The 22,452-nt window shown below is 42.3% G+C and overlaps 1 protein-coding gene across 3 annotated transcripts in view; it reads left to right on the top strand.

Moving 5' to 3' along the window:
* UAP1 (UDP-N-acetylglucosamine pyrophosphorylase 1) overlaps window positions 1-16,387 on the top strand; it is a 37,593-nt gene extending 21,206 nt beyond the window's left edge. For 2 of the 3 annotated variants that reach the window (XM_041003246.1, XM_041003245.1), the window contains exons 4-11: window positions 584-759; window positions 2,521-2,693; window positions 5,972-6,165; window positions 8,211-8,351; window positions 9,420-9,608; window positions 10,645-10,695; window positions 14,403-14,469; window positions 16,162-16,387. In XM_041003246.1, the coding sequence (XP_040859180.1) occupies window positions 584-759; window positions 2,521-2,693; window positions 5,972-6,165; window positions 8,211-8,351; window positions 9,420-9,608; window positions 10,645-10,695; window positions 14,403-14,469; window positions 16,162-16,254 (1,084 nt within the window). In that variant the 3' untranslated portion in view covers window positions 16,255-16,387. The remainder of the gene's footprint in view (window positions 1-583; window positions 760-2,520; window positions 2,694-5,971; window positions 6,166-8,210; window positions 8,352-9,419; window positions 9,609-10,644; window positions 10,696-14,402; window positions 14,470-16,161) is intronic. The other variant, XM_041003247.1, reaches the window with a different exon arrangement.
* The last annotated feature ends 6,065 nt before the right edge of the window (window positions 16,388-22,452 follow it).

Raw genomic sequence — 22,452 nt, 5'->3', positions numbered from 1 at the left:
TCAGTAAACAGTGCAGACAAAAGCCCTGCTTCGCTATGATTTCTCTAATGAAGGCAAAAACTACCGCAGTCACTAATTGTGGCTATAGATGTTTTTTTTTTTTTCTGTATTTTGTCACACTAGCAAGAGTTGGAGTTTTGTGACAGCAGAGTGTAATTACACTCTTACTCTAAATGGAGGGTGAGCAGAGTCCAGCTTCCTTTTCAAAATTGGATAAAAATAATCTCGAGAGGTCTCTGGATTGTATTACGATTCCTCCCTTCTTCTGATTTGCTTAAAACAATAGTTTTAAGTGTAGAAAATACTTTCACTGAGTTCTAAAGTATCTCTGTAGGCCGTAGGGGTTTACTGTTGAGGGAGGCGTGTTTAATATCGTTAGATAATTTTGCGCATATGGGTTGATGAAATTGTAGGAAGACATTCTTATAGTGCAGCTGCTGATCATTGTGTCCTATCAGGAGAAGGTGAGGGAAGTGAAAATAAGAAGCAAGAGTTCTTCAAGATTTTCTTTCGGAAATAGAACTGTACGTTGCCCAAATGCTCATAGTAGCCTTGCTTAGAAGATCTGCTTTTCTCTTGTCAGGTATATAATGACCAGTGGCAGAACAATGGAATCTACACAAGAATTCTTCACAAAGCACAAGTACTTTGGTTTAAAAAAGGAGAATGTGATCTTTTTTCAGCAGGGAATGCTTCCTGCTATGAGTTTTGATGGGAAAGTTATTTTGGAAGAGAAGAATAAACTTTCTATGGCTCCAGGTTTGTAATAATCCTTGTTTAATGGTGACTAGAAATGACCATCATGTAAATCCTTAAATGGTGACTTCCTTCTTAATATGGTGATTTGTGTGTTAAAAATCAGTGTAATAATACATAAATATATAAACTGGAGACTCCATCTCGGTCTCCCACCGGGAGGGCAAGGGCTGCAGAACCTGAGTCACTGTCTGCTGCCTCCCACTGCTGATTAGCAGGAAGCTGCATCAGAAACCGAGCAGCTGGGGCTTGAACTGGCAGTCCAAAATGGGAAGCTGTGTGTCACAAGGATAACCACCCCCCCCCAACAGTTATTTAAAAAGATGAAGGTGCCCATTGTTTGGCTGGATAAAGTTTTATATTTTTGGTGAATGTCTATTAATTCGAGCAGCATTCAATATATTCACTTTGATCATGCTATAGATGAAAACAGGAAGCTATCTAATAAATGAAGTGTTAAGTTATTTGTAAATAGCATTAGTTGATAAGTAATGTTCAAATAATTGTTTGGGGATATTAAATGATTAAGAAGAATGATTTCAATAGATTAGCAGAATGTAAATGCGCTTGAGATTGCATACCCTGCAATCTGGGCCACCACTTTGCCCAATTCCAGGCATTCCGTGTGTGATGTTTTTACTGAAAGCGTTCAACTAGGATTAAGCAATGTACCACTCATGTAGTCATGCATGGTCATGCCAAATATGATCTTAACCGTACAAATGAACTTATATGAATTTGTGCTCAGAAGAAAGGTTGAAGTGAAATAAGCAATATTAATGGCGGTGCTGTCCAGGTGATAGGCTTTTATTTCATCTGAGTTTTTTAAACTTTTGTCTAAACTCTTTTTCATTAATAGGATAGTTCACTCTTCCTAGCTGTAGTTTATGAACCTTTTAAAAATCTTTCCTTATCCCTTAAGGGATAGTTGTTGATGGAAGAAGTGCACAAAAATTCGTTGCTGAAAATAGGTGGAGAGAGAAGAAGTTTTTACTTACGTGTAGCCTAAATGACCAAGGCCTTTGTGTACATATAGGTCCTTAAAAGTCATTTGGTTTAGGATTGGGGTAAAGCTGCCTCCTGTGGCACTCCATTCCACGTGGGTGCCAGTTCATGTCCTGGCTGCTTTCCCTGTGGTCCAGCTCCCTGCTGATACACCTGGTAAAGTAGTGAATATGGCCCAAGTGCTTAGACACCTGAGCCATGTGAGAGATTTAGAAGCCCCAGGCTTCCAGCTTCAGCTGGGCTGGTTCCACTATTTTGGCCATTTGGGGAGTGAACCTGTTGATGAATAAGATTCTCCCCTCCCTCTCTGCCTTTCAAGTAGATAGTTGAAACTTTGGAAATATTATTTGGTTTAGAATGCTTTTGTATTTTTATTTTTGAGATGCATGAAATTATTGAGGTGATTATTAATAAAAAAAAAACTAATTTGATTCCTGCCTGTGTTACTAAGGTGTCAAATAACTATTACCTAATCAGCATAGGTTTTATGTTTTAAAATAAACATTCAAAAGATATGAGTTTAAAAAAAAGTGTCATCTTTCATGTTGGCTATCCTGCATTAATAATTGAATTTTCTGGATGCTTAAGCATGTTGACAGCTGGATCTTGTCTTATGGATATTTAGGATTTTTTTTTCTTTTCTCTGTAAAGAGAAACTTTCTCAGAGATCTTCACCTTAGTTTGGAAACGTTAAATAATCTTTGGGTGACCGTAATGATGGGCTTTGGTGCGCTACCGATGGGCTGTTACCTTTTGCAGATGGCAATGGTGGGCTGTACCGGGCCCTGGCAGCTGAGAGCATTGTGGAGGACATGGAGCGGAGAGGCCTCCGGATCGTTCATGTCTACTGTGTGGACAACATCCTCGTCAAGGTGGCAGACCCACGCTTCATTGGCTTCTGCATCCAGAAAGGAGCTGACTGCGGGGCGAAGGTAACGCCAGCAGGCAGATTAGAATTGATTAGGATGATCTGAGTGTTTTAGAGCCATTCCCTGCCCTTTTTCTTAAGTTGGCGATACTTCATTCTAGAAACGGTGTTGTATACTTGTCAATCCCAAGGAAAAGTCTGAAGTACGTGAGGGTTATTTGTCAGCACCAGAGAAAGTACATGGTCGTCATTAGGATCGTATTGTATTCAATTGGATTCTTTTTTTTTTTCTACAGTTAAGTTTCTGTAGTGATAGGTAGGAGAAATGTGGTGGAAAGAACGTATTTGGACTTGCCTCTTGCGGTGTCCTTATGGTGAAAATATGCAGGTTGGCAGCAGGAACAGTTCAGGAAATGAATGGCTTCTGCAGTACTACAGCACGAGTATTAGCATGGATGGAGGTTTGTAATACTATATAACAAAACTGTCCTTGGCACTGTTCCTTTCAACATAGGAGACAGTATAGAAGTTATTCCTTTGTGGCAACAAACTATGTAGTATATAGGAAACATACTAGAATTTAAACATTTTACAAGAGTTAGAAATGTTGATGTAAACATTATTTTCCTAGTAAAAGTATCTGTTCTCTGAGCTGTGCCATGGTATAGTAGGCTAAGCCTCCACCTGTGGCACCAGTATCTCACGTGGGTGTCCATTTAAGTCCCAGCTGCTCCACTTCCCATCCAGCTCTCTGATTTGTCCTGGGAAAGCAATAGAGGATGGCAAGTTCTTGGGCCCTTGCAGCCAATGGGGAAACACAGAAGAAGCTCCTGGCTCTCTGCTCTATGCTTCAGCTCAGCTCAGGCTGTTGCAGCTATTTGGGGAATGAACCAGCAGATGGAAGAGCTCTGCCTCGCTGTTTCTCCTTCTCTAACTCTGCCTTTCAAATAAATAAATGAATCTTTAAAAAATAAAATCATGTGTTTCAGGACTGACATTGTGATGGAACTGGCTTAGCTGCTGCCTGTGACTTTGGCATTCTATATGAGTGCCGATTTCTAGTCCTGGCCTCTCCACTTTGTCTCATTCCCTAGACTGACATGTCTGAGAAAGAGGCAGAGGAAGACCTAAGTTCTTAGGACCCTGTCGCTCACAATGGAATCTCAGATGAAGTTCCAGGCTCCTCTGACAGCCTGACTCAGTCCCTGCCATTTATAGCTCTTTGGAGAATGAACCAATCTTCCTCTCTCTTTCTGCCTTTCAAATAAATGAATGAATCTTTCTTTAAAAAATTCACGTTTTTCAACTCCTGGTCTAAGTGTTACATCACATCACATGTGATGCATTTGCTGGTAGTTCAAGCGTTTGGGCTGGCCTTGGTATACGGTTTGTAAACTTCATCCAGAGTTGGGCCTCCTAGGGCAAACTAAACTATGTAAACTAGCTTTACCTTTTGTGCAGTTTTCCAATGTTTTCTTCTGTAACTTTGTAATATTTGGAAGTCAAGAGTTTTCATAGAAGTAAATCTTTCAATGGCATATTAGCTTGGGGACTTGTAAATTGTGAATTTATTTAGTTTTATTTGCTATGGCTGGTTGTGAGAAGGGGCACATAGAGGTACTTGGAAAGTAATTCGTGTGTACCTTAAAAAAATGCAAATGGGAGGAATGCATTCTAAAATTCTTGTGTAGTCAGTTGCCCACAGTAGGCTGTGACCACAGTAGGTGGTGATAGGTTGATCAACATAAATTGCAAATAGGCTTGTGATTGCCTTCATTCGTTTTGCTGTATTGTGTTTCCTTCCAGTTTCATCCATTTCCTTTAGAGAGTTTCCTTTCATTGAATACTGTGCTCCTTGCAGTGTGACAAGCAGCGAAACTACACAGCAGTCTGTGTACCCTCAGGATCCCTGACTCACTGAGCCTGACTCGGTGCCTGCATCTTTAATTGCGGTGTGAACGAACTTTGCTCTAGTGGCTCTGCTCAGCTGAGAGGCTGCTACTGCGAAGCAAATGAGTTACTCAACAAGCTTTTTTGGTGAAATTTCATGTGTATTCAGGAAAGACTTGAGATTGGGGACAAAATATTATAAGTACTCTGAAGCATGTGGGATTGTTTATTGGGCAACACAAAGAAAAGAATGCCTTACAATATTTATACTGTTTGTTTGAGTCTTTTGTTCATCTCATCTGAACCTGATTTTATGATAGTGCATTGCATGCAGTTCTTTAATAATAGTCTCCTAAATAGTCATTCTGGATAAGTGAGGAATTTGGCTTTTTTTTAGGGGGGGGGGCGGGTAAAGATTTATTTACTTTACTAGAAAGAGAGAGAAGAAAGAGAGAGAGAGAGACGAGGAGATCTCCCATCCACAGTTTTACTTTCCAAATGGCTGCAATGTCTGGAGCTGGTCTGCTTTGAAGCCAGGAGCCTTTCTGAATCTCCCAAAATTCTTGGACCACCTCCTGCCACTTTCCCAGCCCATTAGAAAGGTGCTGGGTGGGAAGTGGAGCAGCTGGGACTCAAGCCAGCTGGGACCATATGGGGTGCTGGCATCGCAGGCAGAGGATTAACTTGCTATACTACAGTACTGGCCCCAGGGAGGAGTTTTGTTTTTCTTTTTTAAGTTATATACTCAAGTTACTTTTTCTCTCTAATTTTGATACATTCCCTTCTGTCTCCTACCAGCCAAGAACAATTGAAAAATCATCAAATCACTAGTTTTCAAAATTTTTTGAGGCATAATCTCTTCAAACAAAATCTGATATGCGAAGTAGGTAATACGAGTGGATCTCTGTGATGTTGGAATAGGATCCTAGTCATTTGTCTTAACCCTGTTTATCAAGATCCCTTACAAAATGGGGACATTGCTGAATTTATGAATGACAGTGCAGGAAATGCTATTTTCAACTGAAGGATTGCTTTTAGGCCGTGTGAAATAAGATGGCTTTTGTCATGTGAATCCAAGAACTTTTATTTCATTTATTCTTCAAGTAGGTAAGCGTAGTTAAGTATAAATTAAGTAATAAATAATATAAAAGAGCTAGAAGTTGTGGACTACACTTGATTATTCCTGATTGAACATGATCTCTGCTGGGATCCGTGGCTATGTTGGAATTTCTCGTCTACATGGTTGGGTGATGAATAGAAAAGAGTATAACCTGCCCAGGAATCCAGCAATGGATAATTGGTTGACTAAAGTTATAAAGGTTGCTTTTATCTTAGTACCTGAAAGATGTTGCAAGCAGTATTGTAAATGTGGCCTTTGGCAGTGGAAGAAGGATTCAGTCAAAATTTCTTCCTCTAGTTTTATCTTTTTGTTGCTGTTGTCGTCCATGACAGGTAGTGGAGAAAACCAACCCTACAGAACCAGTTGGGGTGGTCTGCCGCGTGGATGGAGTGTACCAGGTGGTCGAATACAGTGAGATCTCCCTGGCAACAGCTCAGAAGCGAAGCTCGGATGGACGACTGATGTTCAACGCGGGGAACATTGCCAACCATTTCTTCACTGTGCCGTTTCTGAAAGATGTTGTCAAGTACGGGCAAGATGGGGGTGCCTTTTACAGTTGCTTTTAATGTGAATTAGAAACTAAGCCTCTGGAATCTTAGGTAGACACTTTACAATTCCTTGTCCTACAGAGTTCATCTTCATTGAGGATCACTTTCTGTTTATGTATGTGTGTGTGTTTATTTAAATTTATTTGAGGGCAGAAAGATAGGCGGAGAGGAATCTTCTATCCACTGGTTCACCACTCAGAAGGTTTGCAAATAACTGGGGCTGAGCTGACCAATTGCAAAAGAGCACAGAATTTAATCTGTGTCTTCCGCTTGGTTTCAAGTCTTTGGGCTGGCCCCTGGGTCTGAATTTCAGGAAACTAGAGTTGAAAACCCAACTGGGTCTTGGACACAGGTGCTGTGCTATGCGATTCAGGCCCTAGGGTGTCTTAACCGCTATGCCAGATGCTTGTCCCAGGATCACTTTTAAAGTGGAACTTTGTCTTGCGTTGTGATTGTTTTTAGTAAGATTTAAAGTGGCAATTGGTAAGTACCTTTTTCCAGTGTGTTAACTAGAGTCTAAAGCGTTTCCTCTCACACTCCATCCTCTGCCCCACCCCATCCCCCACCCCTGCCCCAGCTGTATGCAACAGTCTGTGGAGACAAAGAATAAGAAGTGAAACTCTAGCTTAACTGGGATTTTTAAAAATATACATGGGAGTGGGCATCAGGAGTCGTGGTTATGACGCCACGTAGACTGTCCACGTTAGATATCAGAATGCCCGGGTTGGTTTACCACCCCTGCAGCCAATCCAGCTTCCTGTTAGCGCACATCCTGGGAGGCAGCAGGTGATGGGTCAGACACCTGGGTCCCTGCCACCCGGTTAGGAGTCTGGCGTGTGTTCTAGGCTCCTGGCTTTGGCCTGTCCTGGCTCCAGTGCTGAAGGCATTTGCAGAATGCAACAATGGGTGCAGTATCTCTCTCAGTCTGTCTTTATCTCTCTGCCTTTCAGAAAAAAACAAGTGAAAATTAAAACATTTTAAAAAATAGATGTCTACCCTATATCAACTGAATCAGAATTTGTGTAGGGTGACACAGCACATCTATGTTTTTATAATACTGCCCATTTTAATTCTGCTGCTTCCAGACTAGCATTTAGGAACTAGTATGTTTAAAAAGTAAAGAATAAACTTGAGACTTGTGTGAAGGAAATCAGCATGGTATTGCCACAGAGGACACAGTCAGGGCTGCTTTACTTCACCAGAGTTTTATAGTGAAGGATATTCTCACTCTGATTCGGTTGATTGGGTTAGGCATTCAAGATGAACAGCTTTTGAAATGTTGTTAAGCTGTGCGTTAGAATTTCAAATCCAGTTCCAAAATGTTTGCCATTCTTTTTTCTTGTTTGTAGCTGTCTTCTACTTTATTATTCGTAACTTTTAACGTTTATTATGTCCTTTCCACACATGAAAGGATCTCGGCCGGGGAAATTAGGGCCAAGAGTAAAACGTTTTATAAAAGATATGCAAGTTATGAGTAAGGCACTAATTTGAGTCTGCTGTGTATTTTCTTTTTCTTTTCTTTCTTTTAAAGATTTATTTATTTTTATTGAAAAGTCAGATTTATAGAGAGAAGGAGAGACAGAAAAAAATCTTCATCAGTTAGTTCACCCCCCAAGTGGCCCCAATAGCTGGAGTGGAGCCAGTGTGAAGCCAGGAGCTTCTTCTGGGTCTCCTACACGTGTGCAGGGTCCCAAGGTTTTGGGCCGTCCTCTATTGCTTTCCCAGACTACAAGCAGGGAGCTGGATGAGAAGTGGAGCAGCCAGAATTAGAACCGGTGCCCATACGGGATCCCGGTGGTTGTAAGGCAAGGACATTAGCCACTGGGCAACCACGCTGGGACCTGTGCATGTATTTTGTTAATGTGGAAGTCATCTGTTGATTGATATTGAAGCATGAGCTAAAGCGTTCCTTTAAAATCTCAGTCCTGATTGTTGATGCCATTTGTTTTTGACTCTAATCAGATTTTCTGGTAGTTTGAATCTTGGAAAGTAATTATGTCTTTTTTTCCCCTTTATTTCCTAGTATTTATGAACCTCAGTTGCAGCATCATGTGGCTCAAAAGAAGATTCCGTATGTGGATTCCAAGGGGCAGTTAATCAAGCCAGACAAACCAAATGGAATAAAGATGGAGAAATTTGTCTTTGACATCTTCCAGTTTGCAAAGTATGCTTTGAATAGCACTAGTAAGCTTACATAGATGTCTTGAAATATAGCTTTTTGCCTTTAAGAAATTATTTTTAGGAAACATTTGACAGTATGTGCAAGTGACTTAGATGCAGCCTTTTGTATAAACGAGCACTCCAGCAGTATGGTCTGCGTGGGTGAAGAGTGTTTCTTACTTCATATCAGCTAGCCCGTTATTTGTCCTGTAAAGTTACTAATTTTTTTTTTTTTTTTGGCTGAGAGATTAATGAAACTGAAGTAAGAAAGTGACCCGTTTTGTGTGTGGAATATATTCTTATTGCCTGTAACTGTAGCTTTCTATAAACACTCGGGATGCGGAGATGTATGCATCAGAATTTGCCCACTATGAAAATGGAGAAGAAAAATGATGTATATGAGTAATCTCATGTACATTTCTTTTTTTTTAAAGATTTATTTTTTATTATTATTTTTTTTATTGGAAAGGTGGATATACAGAGAGGAGAGACAGAGAGGAAGATCTTCCGTCCGATGATTCACTCCCCAAGTGAGCGCAACGGCTGATACTATGCCGATCCGAAGCCAGGAGCCTCTTCCGGGTCTCCCACGTGGGTGCAGGGTCCCAAAGCTTTGGGCTGTCCTCGACTGCTTTCCCGGGCCACAGGCAGGGAGCTGGAAGGGAAGCGGGGCTGCCGGGATAGAACCGGCACCCATATGGGATCCCGGGCATGCAAGGCGAGGACCTTAACCACTTGCGTCACCACGCCGGGCCCTCATGTACATTTCTATTACAGCCTTTTGGCCTGCATTTCCTCTCCAGACCAGATGCCAATGTGATCTTTGTGCCTTTATATTTCCAGTCATTCAGCTCTAAAGTGACGTGTCTTATAGGTAGAAGTTATTTCTCATTTCTCAGAGGAGAGCACAATTCCAACATCCTTGAGTTCCGGATGAACATTATTTTAGACAGCCTTCATCTGAAATTGGATGAAGTTATTGAAGCAGAAGGTCTGACTGTAGCGAGGAGTCAGAAGCCGTGGGTACGGTTTAATTTCCGAAGAAAGAAGTCTTTGTCTGGTTTCCCCGCAGGAGGTTTGTGGTGTATGAGGTGTTACGGGAAGATGAGTTTTCCCCGCTCAAGAATGCAGACAGTCAGAATGGCAAGGACAACCCGACTACTGCCAGGCACGCGCTGATGTCCCTGCATCACTGCTGGGTGCTCAATGCAGGGGGCCACTTCATAGATGAAAATGGCTCTCGCCTGCCCGCAATTCCCCGGTAAGTCTCTCTCTTCTTTTTGTGTGACTGCTCTCCTTCCTTTTGTCCCTAGAATTTCCTTCTCCTCTCTGTCTGATGTATTTCTAGATCTTAGTTAAAAAAGCAGAGTTGTATTGTGTGCTCATTTCCTGATGGGAAATAACCACTCAGTTTTGCCCATTAGAAATAGAAAGACAGCTTTATTTTAAAGAGGAGTCTCTTCTGACTCTCTCTCTCTCTTTTGGAGACATCCCCACAATGTTACGAAATGACTCCTCCCAAAGAGTCTTACAAAGATAATTCTTTGTCTAGGCTCGTGGTTAAAGCCCATTAGCAACATGCTGTGCCACCAGCAAGTCCCTCACAGCCGCAGGGAGTGCTTGTTGCTGCTCCTGTATCTGTGGCCTCACTACAAGAGAATGTGTGAGATCCATCCCAGGCGCCCCTTGCAGGCTGCCTGTGCGGCGAAGGCCCTGGCAGCTCTCCCCATGGCCGTTTCAGGTCTTAGGTCGCCGACGAAGATGCCACCAAGGGAAGGGAATGCCGGTTGCATTGACTGATTCAAGCTTCAGAAAGGTTTTGGCCTTGTAAGAAGCCAAGGATGGACGTTCTAAATGCCAAGAACAGGCCTTTGTTTTAAGTGTAATTTTTGATGTAAGACCATTGACTGGTTAGACTTGCCCCTTCTAAGAAAATCATTCAGTGTTTCTGTACTTAAATGACAGACATGTTGCTATGTCTTTAAGAGCACAGAAGCCCCAGAGAACTCTGGGAGTTAGAATTTACTGATGTCTCCTGTATAAGCAGGAGCAATGGCGGTTCCATAGCCCAAGGCCGCTCCCAGGCTCTGTCTTCCAACAAGCTTACTCGGTGCCATGCCACATTGTCCTCATGCTTCATCGTTGCCCATTTTTTTTTTTTTTGGTTTAAAACCACTTCAAGTTTCCTGTATCCAATTTATGATTTACCATTCATTCAAGTATATTTTGCAACTCCACTTCATTGTTATTGTTTGATTTGTTTCCGTTCCCATTAATGCTTATTTGTTCCTACATAGCAGTGCTACAAATGGGAAGTCAGAGACCATCACAGCCGATGCCAATCACAAGTAAATATCCCAGCCAGTCTGCAATGCATGGTGATGGGGCTGTGCTTCCCTTCATACTAACAGCATTGTAGCTTAGTGCTCTGGCTCCTTGGGGGTCCTGAGGGAGGATGATTGGAGCTTTGGTGGGGGGTGCATCGCTCAGTTGGTGGCAGGGCTCTGTCTGGGTGACACTAACTCAGAATCTCAGTGCATGCTGGGAAGGGGGAGCGAGCTTTACGAAAGAATCAGAGCCTGTAATTGGTTGGAGCCCGCAGGTACAAGTTCACAGGTAATCGATAAGATCCAGAACAGGCTACCAGCCAGCGAGAACAGAACAAATTGGCATCCCAACTTAGTGCCATTCGCTCTGAGCATAAGCTAGGGAAGACCATTCAGAAGCCATGTCTCTCTGAATTGGGTATAAGCTCTTAGAGTAAAGGTCTACTGCTTCTGGCAGATGAAGAGGCAGTTAAAAAAAAAATCATGGAAAATAGAATTGCAGGATGGTAAAGATTTTCCATGAACCTCTTGAAACCCCCATGTGTGTGATTTTTTTTTTAAATCTATTAATTTAAAAGGCAGAGTTTCACAGAAAGAGGGAAAGAGGGAGGAGAAAGGGAGTGGCAGAGACAGGGGAGGAGGTAGGGATGGAGAGAGAGTCTTAGTCTGCTGGTTTATTCCCCAAATGGTTGCAGTGGCCAGGCCTGGGCCAGGCCCCAGCTGGGAGCCAGGAGCTTCAGCCAGGTTTGCTTACATGGATGCAGCAGCCCAAACACTTGTTCCATCTTCCACTGTTTGCCCAAGTGCATCAGCAGGGAGCTGGATCTGAAGTGGAGCAGCTGACTTGAACTAATGCAGGCAGTTCAAGTTCAAGCGGGGACTTGACCTGGTGCCTTTATGGGATGTCAGTGCTGCAGCTGAACTCACTCTACCACAAGCCTGGCCCCTGAAGTGTTTATTTTGTATAAGATGGGGAAAACTGGTATGTGGGGTAGGAGGTGGGAGGGAAAACCATCCATTTCATGTTTTAGCCCGTGTCTTAGTTTTGGTTAGCTATTGTCTTGTTTCTAAGGAAAGTACCTTTTTATCTTAAGAGTAGAGCCTTTGTGTGTGTGTGTGTGTGTGTGTGTGTGTGTGTGTGTGTGTTTAAGCTGGAAGTTGCACATATTCTCTCTGGGTACTGATAGTTCTAAATTGCTGTAGGAAAAAAAGATAACCAGTCATTTGATGTTCTCACTGTATTTTAAAGGTCACCAGATCTGGTCTGAATTTTCAAGGTCATGGGGGAAATGCCTTTCGGGCAGAGGCTCTGGGGTTGGGGGTGAGCCCAGCTGGAGAGCCACGCGGATGCCAGTCCGTCCCTCGTGCCTTGTGAGGCCCATGCCATCATCTTCCCCCACGGGGACAGGGCCTGAGAGCGCCAATCATTGGACGGAAGAGCTTTCTCTCTGTCTCTCCTCCTCTCTGTATATCTGCCTTTCCAATAAAGATAAATAAATCTTTAAAAAAAAGAAAACAAGAGGGAGTGGCCCTCAAGGCCTTGTGGGTTACGTCTGGGATCCCTAATGACTTTGTCCCTGGGGCCCCAGGAGTTAGGATGCAAGGCCCTCTGCTGTTTTCTGCCTCCAGCATCATTGTTAGTTTGTGGAAGCAAGCTCTGCAGTTTAGGAAATAAGACATTGACCCACATTTCCTTCCCAGTGAACCATAACTTTTAGCCCAAAAAGTGAAACTTCTTAATTTTGCTGCTGAAAAAATAGCGTCTAACTATTTTAATGAAGATACAAAATGTTTTCAAACGTTATTTTAATTTTAGTCCTGTGGTTTAGTTCCAGCCCTTCTCCTTTACTTCATTTTAGCCATTTGTAGAGGAATTCAACTGAAGCCAAATAAAAGTGTGGATTTGGAAATACTTTTTTTTTGCCGAAAACCTTAACAGCAAAGAATGCCCTCAGAGAGTTGAAAAAGATTCCTTAAAAGAGAGAGATGAGAACACACTATTCTCTGTGACAGGAGCTTGGAGCTGTTCTGAGAAAAAGCCAGGATGCTGAATTTGTAGGCTTTGGGTTTTCACCTGGTTGCTTACTGAGCCCCGTGAGCTACCCGGGCACAGGTCTGCTTAAAGACTGAGGGTGTGGAAGTATAACTTAGCTGATTATCCTGTATTTCGAGTTTTTAAATTGTGGACAGTTGTTGCTGTCTTCCCTTCTTTAGGAAAGGGAGAGAATAATACATTTTGGCTTACTAAAGTTGATTTCCTAAGCCTTTGGAGGCATCTTGGTGGTGCTAGAATGGAAATTCTCTTTCTTGGACTCAGGGCCATCTTAGGATTTTAGTGCACTGAGTCCTTTTAGGGGTTAGGTGGAACTGGCCTGTCTGCATCTTGTCAGCGGGCTACAGCCTCGTGTTTTATGTAACCGTTGAGTTTTCCCAGCTGCTCTGTACTGGACCTCTTGAGTTCTTGTGGCAGAATCCGACGTGTGTTCGGACAGATAGGTACCCAGTCTGGGCCTTCCCTCTGTGCATTAGGCTGTCAGCCATCTGCCCTCATACTGTATTCATCCAGCCAGCAAACAGGGCTGCTCACAGACCTACAGGTGCTGTTTCATATCCTGGATGCTGTAGTATCTTACATGAGAGATAGTTTCTGCTCGCTTACTGGTGGCGGGGGGCTAGGGATGCTAAAGGTTTAAGAGACATTATTAGTCAGTTTGTGTTTATGTGCTGAATATATGTTAACAGCCAGGATTCATTTTAAGGAGAGTTTATTTTTTTATGTAAATACATGAATGGGAACAATAGCCGTGAAGTGCAGTGGTCAGAGGTAAAGCTGGGACTTGAAGCGAATCCTGGAGATTGGGTATTGTTATTAAAATTAGAAGGTCCTAGTTGAAAATGACTTGGAACAATCCAGCAGACAGCTCTAAATGTTGGAAGGTGACTACAGAAGCACTGGAGTCAGTGACTGCGTGGCCTGCGCTTTGCTGCCGTCTGCTCTAGCTCCCTCGAAGGAGGCTTCTGGAAACAGAGTTCTTTGGAGCAAAGTGAATAAGTCAGCCCAGCTCATCTAAGAGATTTGAGTTGTCTAAGAGCAACCGCAAACTATGAAATACTGAACTGATCTTCAGCGCGGGAGTGAGAATTTTCCGCAGTAAAGGGAATGTCGCGTGCCTGCGTTATGCAGTCATTAGCCACCAGTGAGATATAATTATTATGACTGAAAGGTCGAGTTTCTAATTTTTAACTAACTTTAAGAAGTATTCCTGTTTAAGTAGGTACTGTATTGAAGTGCAACCTTTACAATGTTTGTCGGCGTTAATACTTGCAAGGTTGTGGTGAGGATTAAAACAAAAAACGAAAGATTCAGACCGTCTAGTAGTAAGCCTATTAGCCTTTACTTGATCAGAACCAAACTATGAAATGTTACAAAGAGAGCGCTAACCCCAGGAAGAGTGCACGACTGTTGGCAAAGTGCTGTACGGAGCCCCTAGCAGTTCTGGACATCTGTCCCAAATAGTGTCTTTCTGACTGTAAGGACTTCATTGAACTTGCAGGATGTAGTGCCTGTTTATGGTAGGACCTACCCTCCTTGTTTAATCAGCGGGATTTGTTATCTGCGAGCTTCTCTGCACTTTCACTCTGGCAGGAAACTGGAAGGCTTGAACTGATCGTTAGAGCAGTTCCTCTCCCCCTCCCCACACCTTAACACGTGCTTTTTTTTTTCTTAGCTTGAAAGATGCCAACGATGTCCCGATCCAATGTGAAATCTCTCCTCTCATCTCCTATGCCGGAGAGGTAAGTTCACCTGCCTCCCCTTTCTTCTAAATGTAGGGTTGTGTGGAATTGCCCCTGAAGGACACACAGTGTTAGCTGGTGGCCCTGCCCAAGCAGCTCGTCCTGGGAAGGACCTGTGCAGCTGTATCAGTTGTGGGTTGCAGCTTTCCGTCTATCCCACAGTGAAGCAATTGCCGATCGCAGAAATCTGTGATGGCGAGCCTGTTTTACCTGTCCCTTTATATGAAACAGGCCTTTTAAAAATGCAATCTTAGTGTTTTTAGATTTTACATTTACTTACTTCATTCGAGTTACAAAGAGGAGACAGCGGGAGGAGGTCTTCCATCTCCAGGTTAACTCCCTGAGTGGCTGCATTGGCTGGAGCTGGGCCTGTTCAAGCCAGGAGCCAGGAGCTTCTGTTGGATCACCTGCATGGGTGCAGGGGTCCAAGGCCTCGGGCCACCTTTTGCAGCTTTCCCCAGCCAGTAGCTGTAGCTGGAACTTGACCCAGCACAGTGTGAGATGCTGGGTACCACAGGTGGTAGTTTTAGCTGCACACCACAGTGCTAGCCACCAGTCTTTTTTTTTTTTTTTTTTTGTAAGAATTATTTTATTTTTTTCTTATTGGAAAGTCAGATATACAGAGAGGAAGACCTTTCATCCGTTGATTTCACTCCTCAAGCGGCCCCAATGGTCGGAGCTGTGCCAATCCAAAGCCAGGAGCCAGGAGTTTCTTCCCGGTCTCCCACACGGGTGCAGGGTCCCAAGGCTTTGGACCGTCCTCGACTGTTTTCTGAGCCACAAGCAGGGAGCTGGATGGGAAGTGAGGCTGCCGGAATTAGAATCGGTGCCCATATGGGATCCCAGTGCATTCAAGGCGAGAACTTTAGCCGCTACCGTGCCAGGCCCTTGTTTTTTAGCTAAATCATCTGGCACTTTTTTTTTTTTAAAGATTTATTTATTTTTATTGGAAAGGCAGATAAACAGAGAGGAGGAGAGACAGAGAGGAAGATCTTTGTCTGATGGTTCACTCCCTAAGTGAGTGCAATGTTTGGAGCTAAGCTAATCTGCAACCAGGAGCCAGGAGCTTCTTCTGGGTCTCCCACGTGGGTGAAGGGTCCCAAGGCTTTGGGCTGTCCTCCACTGCTTTTCCAGCCACAAGCAAGGAGCTGGATGGAAAGCAGGGTGGCTGGGATTAGAACCGGCAACCATATGGAATCCCTGCGCATGCAAGGTGAGGACTTTAACCACTAGGCTATCACCCGGGCCCCATCTGGCACTTTTTAATGCAGTGTGCTTTTTTTTAAGGGCTCTGTTTTGTTCATATACTTTATACGGTCATTTAAAAAAACCTGAGTGTAAGGATTTCTGTTTTTCCAAGTATGCATTTTTTTTTTCTTGGGGATCCTTGTTGGTGCTGCTTAATTGTAGCATAAGTGACAATCACCTTGTTAGGTCTACTGGGTGATGATTATAGGATGAAAGAACATCATCTTAACTTTGGAGATTGTGGTCAGGTTAATTTTTGATGATGTTGTTTTTGTTTCCGTAAGTGAGTCCTTAAGCTTAGTTTCAAAACTGTGTGGTAAATGTTGGTTTTTGAATTCTTCCTCTCAACCCAAGTCTAGGTGTGCATGTTATAGCCAGGAAGTCCAGCATTGCATGAGAAGCACCCACTAATTTTATTTTGTTTTGTTTTCATCTTTCTTTTAGGGTCTAGAAAGTTATGTGGCAGATAAAGAATTTCATGCACCTTTAATCATTGATGAGAATGGAGTCCATGAGCTGGTGAAAAATGGCATATAAGTAAGACGCCGAGTGCCACCACGAGAAGAATAGCTTTTGTTTTTGGTAGACCAGCTGTGAACCTGCAGGGTGTCTGCTAGGGACCCACATTGCAATATCTACGGAGATTGACTTTACTCATTGAACTCTTAGACTGATCATCCTGAGGGTTAGATGACCAGACTTCAGATAACATTTTTATGATGATCAGCTCACTGAAGCTCTTATTTATATCTTCAACTGTATAAATTTTTTTTTTTCCAAGCCAAGGAGACCATTGATTATACAGGAAATTTCCTGCGGCATTAACTACAGTCAGGATGTTTCAACAGCACTTTGCTTGGAGCTGGAAGCATTTGTTTTTGACGTTGTATATTGTAATATTATGTTGTACATGCAACAAAGTTTCTATGGTACTAAAAATTTGTTTTATTTTAGCAAACACTGAGGTTTTATAAGAAAATAATTGGACAGCAAAATAAAGTTATCTTCTTGCCTCTGGAGTGTGGTGTGTACCTTGAGATACTCTACTGGGAAAGATGAAACAGGGGACACATGGGTGAAGCGCATGAAGACAAGTCGATTCTCTGAGGTTGTACTCACAGAGCTTTTTTCAATGAATACCCGATTCTGATTTATTTTCCTACTTTTTAATAAAAGCTCTCAGCTAAAACTTTCCTTAACACAGGGCATTTAGCGATGTTCAGAGACATTTTTGGTTGTCACAGCAGGATAAGATGGTATAGGTGACATCTAATGCATGGAGGGATGAGACATCACCAACAGTGTGCAGTGTCCAGGACATCTCCCCAAAGAGTTATCTGTTAAGTGTCAAGGTTGAGAGACCTTGTTTTCCTATTTGTGCCAATGTCTGATGGCATGTAGGAAATCAGAAGAATGTAGTTCCTGGATTTTCTCAGGATTAATCAATGAATCAATGCCATTCTTCTTCCTTTTTTTTTGTTTTTTGCTTTTTGGTTTTGTTCTTGCTGCACTTCTATAAGAGAAAGGTGGTTCTTTACATAAGAGCCATAGGCCGTTGTTCATCGCAGCGACTAACGTGCAGTTTATGTCTAAAATACAGCTTGCATGAAAATACATTATAATGCATTTTATGTGACACAAATTGACTTAAAATGTAGGGTAAATGAAAGTTTCTAAAAATTATTTCTAAAGAAGAGATTCACTTTATTTTCTGCTCATGTCTTGCCTCAAGATGCAATGCCACGGATGGCTGTTTACTTAAAGATTCCTGTTGTGATAAGAGCACGCGTTGATTCTGCTCATTATCTAACTCTGGTTTTTGGTCCCAAGGTCTGAATGCCGCATCTATCATATTTTCTCTCATTTGATTTCAACAACAGTCCAAAGTTTGTTATTGTCATCCATCCCCTTTCTCGGAAGGCTATGGGAAGTTTGAGAATCAGCTCCAAATAGGTTGCAAGGGCAGACCTGCCAAGTGTCTGTGAATGTGTGAGTCATGTCCTCCCTCTGAACCTTCACCCTTCGATCCCCTCACCTGTCTTTAAGATCATCCAGCACCCTAGGGAAAGGAGGAAAGGAAGCTTGGTATTGGCCGGTAGTGTTAACAGAGAGGAGCCATAATTGGGGAATGTTGGAGATGATGAGAAAAAGGTCAGAGAACTGTTGAGCCATGAGGTTATATGTTGATGGCATTGTGTATCTTTAAATATTCTTGTCAAATAATCACTGAGAAAATGCGGAATTGGGTACAATGTTTAAAAAATATATGAATTAGAATCATTTGGCAATAATGTGATAAAAATGATATGATAGTTAATAGCCATTTTATATCAGTCAAACTATATCTGCTTCATGTTTACCATTAGTCACAAATGAATATAGAAGCTTCACAGATGTTTCCACTGACATCTGCTGGAAGATAAGCAAAAATTTCTTCCTTATTCTCAGTTTTGGAGATTATTCCTGATGCTTGATTTTGTTTCTTTCTAACCCTACTTTTCTGTCTCCAGCATTTTATCATTGTGATTCATCATGGTGTATCAAATCTTAATTATGTAGGTAAAAAGAAGTAAGGAAAAATCATGCATAATTCAGGAAGGCGCCCAGAATACAGATTATAAAACACTGACATGTAAATCTAGGTCTTTTTGTTTTGTTCCAAAAGGTTTTTTTGGCCAAGTCCAAAATTCTGGCAATTTGTGACCCTCTGTAGCCCCAGTTTAGAAAAAGCTTGTTGGGAAATAATGAATGAGTCATCCAGTTGTGCCTGTCACATGCCCAGAATATCAACTAGGAGATCAAATGTGTAACAGAATCCAAGCCTTACTACAAAGTTTGCATTCCTGTTAGAAATAACATTTAAAGTTTTTTTTCCATAATTCATAGAACACAGTTGAAAGCTAATGTACTTAAATGTAAGGGATTAAGTGCAATAAGAATTAACCAGAGTGATCATTATAATTGGAGTTTTGTTGAAGAATTTCGGAAGTAGGGACCTGGAATTTAGCCTAGCGGTTAAGACAGTTGCATCACACCTCGGAGTGCATGGCTCTGATGGCTCTAGCTCCCTGCTGAAACAGACCCTCTGAGGCAGCGGTGATTGCTCAGATCTCTGCGTTCCTGCCACTTGGGTGGGAGGCTGCATTGCATTTCCAAGTCTTGGCTGCAGCCTGACCATGTTGAGCATTTGGGGAGTAAACCAGTGGATGGAAATGCTGTCTCTGCCTCTTATAAAAAAAGATAGCTGTATTGGAGTTTTCCAAAGAAACAGGCTACCGCATTCAAAGACAAAGGGTAAGGCAGGTGAGGGACTATGCCAAACTGGGTCAGAGCAATCACTGGCATGTGCAAGATCTATGGCTGGGAAAAGGCCTGGTTGGGAAACTAAGCATACAGGTTCTTAACTCCAATTCTAGTGCCCATGATTCTAAATTAGTCTGTGGAAACCTTTCATCTAGTTTATTAAATATCAGACGTTTCTGTAGGGCAGCAAGGAATGAGAAACATTGACTTGAAAAGTACAGATGTGATTTAACCACGAACAACCAAGGGTTAGAAGGAAGAAAAGGAGTTCAGATGTGTTCCGGCTATTTAGACACAGGGAAGATCACATCACTTGGTAATAATGGCTCAAGCTGCAAATCAAGTGTGCTGGAAGATGATTCTACTTGCCAAACATCTCAAACCACTGGAAAGAACCTCCCTAAATAGGGCCTTGCCAAATTATGCACTTCTGTGACTCATTTCCTGAAATGGGGGTGAGATGCTAGAAAAGGAAAAGGGGAAAGCTAATGAATAATTTGGTTTAAAAATATTACCCATTTCAGACTGAAGGAAGTTAAAGTGAAATGTGAAGGTGATGGCATTATGGGTAAGTGTTGTTTTTAAGTTTTTTTAAAATAAGCTTTTGAATGACACACACTTTAAAAAATATTTATTTGCAGATTTATGCATTTTTATTGGAAAGTCAGATTTTACAGAGAGAAGGAAAGACTTAAAGATCTTCTGTCCGATGATTCACTCCCCAAATAGCCACAACAGCTGGAGATGCACCAATCCAAAGCCAGGAGCCAGGAGTTTCTTCTGAGTCTCCCACAGAGGTGCAGGGTTCCAAGGCTTTGGGCCATCCTCTACTGCTTTCCCAGGCCACAAGCAGGGAGCTGGATGGGAAATGGAGCAGTTGGGATACAAACTGATGCCCATATGGGATACCAATGCATGCAAGGTGAGTACTTTAGCCATTAGGCTACTGTGGTGGGCCCCCCAAAAATATTTATTTGAAAAGCAGAGTTACAGAGAGGAAGGAGAAGACAGAAATCTTAGTACTACTAGTTCATTTCTCAATGGCTACTTTAAAAGACTAAGACTCATATGACTTGTTGCTCTTAAAATGACTGGGACTGTGCTAGACAAGTTACAAGCCTGGAACCAAGTGTCGTCCCAGCCTGGTCTTCCAAGTGCTTATGATGGGTCTACCTACTTGGATCCTTGTCCCTTCTTCTGCTGCTTTCCCAGGTGTATTAGTAGAGCTGGGTTGGAAGTGTAACAACCAGGGTTCTGACCAACTTGGGAACCCAATATGGAATGCAGGTGTTACAAAAAGCAAGTTAACCTACCATGATACAATGCTGGCCTCATTAATTGATTTTCAACAAAGGTGCATAAGCATTTCGGTGGAAAAAAGTCTTTCAAATAAATGATGCTGAATTATATATCTATAAGCAAAAGTGAAATTTATACATACATGCCCCATGTATAAAAAATAACTTGGAAAAGACAGACCTAAATGTAAAACCAAAGGCTATATAAAACTTCTAGCAGAAAATAAGAAAATCTATGTGATCTGTAGTCATGCCAAAATTTCTTGGCTCTGTCACTAAAAACTCAAAACAAAAAAAAATATAGAACTTTGTCAAAATTAAGAATTTCTGATCTTCAACATTGAAGAGGATGAAGGAAGTGGCTGTAAAAAAAAATTTAGAGCATATTTGATAATTATGTATAAGATAGAGAACTTGCATCTAGAATATGTATTTTCAAAACCCAATAAGAAAAAGGAATCTAATTTTAACAAAGGACAAGAAATTTGAATAGTTAGTTCAATAAGAGGAGCTATCAATGGTCAATGTGCAGCATGAAGAGACTCTAAATGTCATTAGCGGAGTGGAGATGAAAACCATGATGATGTTTTCTTCTTTTTGCTTTTCTTTCTTAAAGATTTATTTATTTTTATTGGAAAGGCAGATTTACAGAAAGGAGAGCCAGAGAAAGATCTTCCATCTACTGATTCACTCCCCAGATGGCTGGAATGGCCCGAGCTGAGCCAATCCAAAGCCAGGAGCCAAAGTTTCTTCCTGTTCTCCCACAGGGGCACGTGGGTCCAAGATTTTGGGCCATCCTCTGCTGCTTTTCCAGGCCACACAAGCAGGGAGCTGAATGGGAAGTGAAGTCTGGGTGTGAATCAGTGTCCATATGAGATGGCAGCACTTGAAGAGGGGGAGGATTAGCTCATTGAGCCATTGTTCTGGGCCCCTGGACGATGCTTTTAAACACTGGCAAGGAAATGGAATTGTCCTAGATTGATTGTTGCTGCCCATGTAGCATGGTGTGATTATTTTGGAAAGCACTCTGGCAGCTTTGTAAAGCTAAGCATTTATTTAACATAGCAAAATTCTGAGACAGAAGCAACAAGACACAAAAAGAGGTATATGCTATGTTACCATACACATGTGATAATGAAGAATTGATAAAACAAATCCATGGTGGAAAAAAAATAATAAAGTCCCATGCAAGCAGTATCAATTGAGTGAGAAGCACAAGAGAGCCTGTTGAGTGCTGGAATTACCCTGTATTTTGAACAGCAACAGTTACTGATACATTTGCAAAAGTTCATTGAGGAGGGGCTGGGGCTGTGGCAGTGGCATACCTTCTGCCTACAAGTGCTGGTATCCCACAGAAGCACTGGTTTGTGTCCTGGCTGCCCCATTTCTCATCCAGTTCTTTGCCTGTGACCTGGGAAAACAGCAGAGGATGACCCAAAGTCTTGGGACCCTGCGCTCACATGGGATACCAAGAAGAAGCTCCTGGCTCCTGGCTTCGCATCGGCTCAGCTCCAGCTCCTGGCTCCTGGCTTCGCATCGGCCATTTGGGGAGTGAACCAGTGGATGGAAGATCTTTTTCTGTCTGTCTCTTCTTCCTTCTCAGTAAAAATCTGCCTTTGAAATAAAAATAAATCTTAAAAAAATATTAGGCAGAATTTCTTTGAAGTTACACATGAATTTAAAAAGACTAAAGATTTCCTACCCTCCCTTGTCACTTTGAAGTTTTGAAACTTCATTGGTAATTCATCAGTCAGAGAGTTTGAATAGCTTCTCAAGATCTCCTGACCAGTATTGGCAGCACGGGAAGTAAAATTCAAGTCTGGCGCCTCTGACATCAGCGCTTTCAGTTTTGCTGCACAGCTTCTTGCCACACCTCCTCACCCCAACACCATTCTGAAATGCTGTAATTACATCCTTAGCCTTTTAAAGAGTGAAAGAATGTGCTTAAAAATATCAGAGATATGGGAGGTAGGGGTTGGCGGGGAGAGAGAGCTCTGACTGCAATGGCGAGGGCTTGGCTGAAGCAAAGAGCCAGAGGCAGAAATGTAATCTTCATCTCCCAGGTGGGTGGCACAAATCCAGTTACCTCCTTCAGCTGCCATTGGGGCCTCTGTTAGGAAGCAGAAGTTAGGAG

The sequence above is a fragment of the Ochotona curzoniae genome, unplaced genomic scaffold (genome assembly GCF_017591425.1).
Source record: "Ochotona curzoniae isolate NIBS_2020 unplaced genomic scaffold, NIBS_Ocur_1.0 scaffold_2683, whole genome shotgun sequence".
NCBI lineage: Eukaryota > Metazoa > Chordata > Mammalia > Lagomorpha > Ochotonidae > Ochotona > Ochotona curzoniae.
This window is presented reverse-complemented; position numbering and strand designations above follow the sequence as displayed.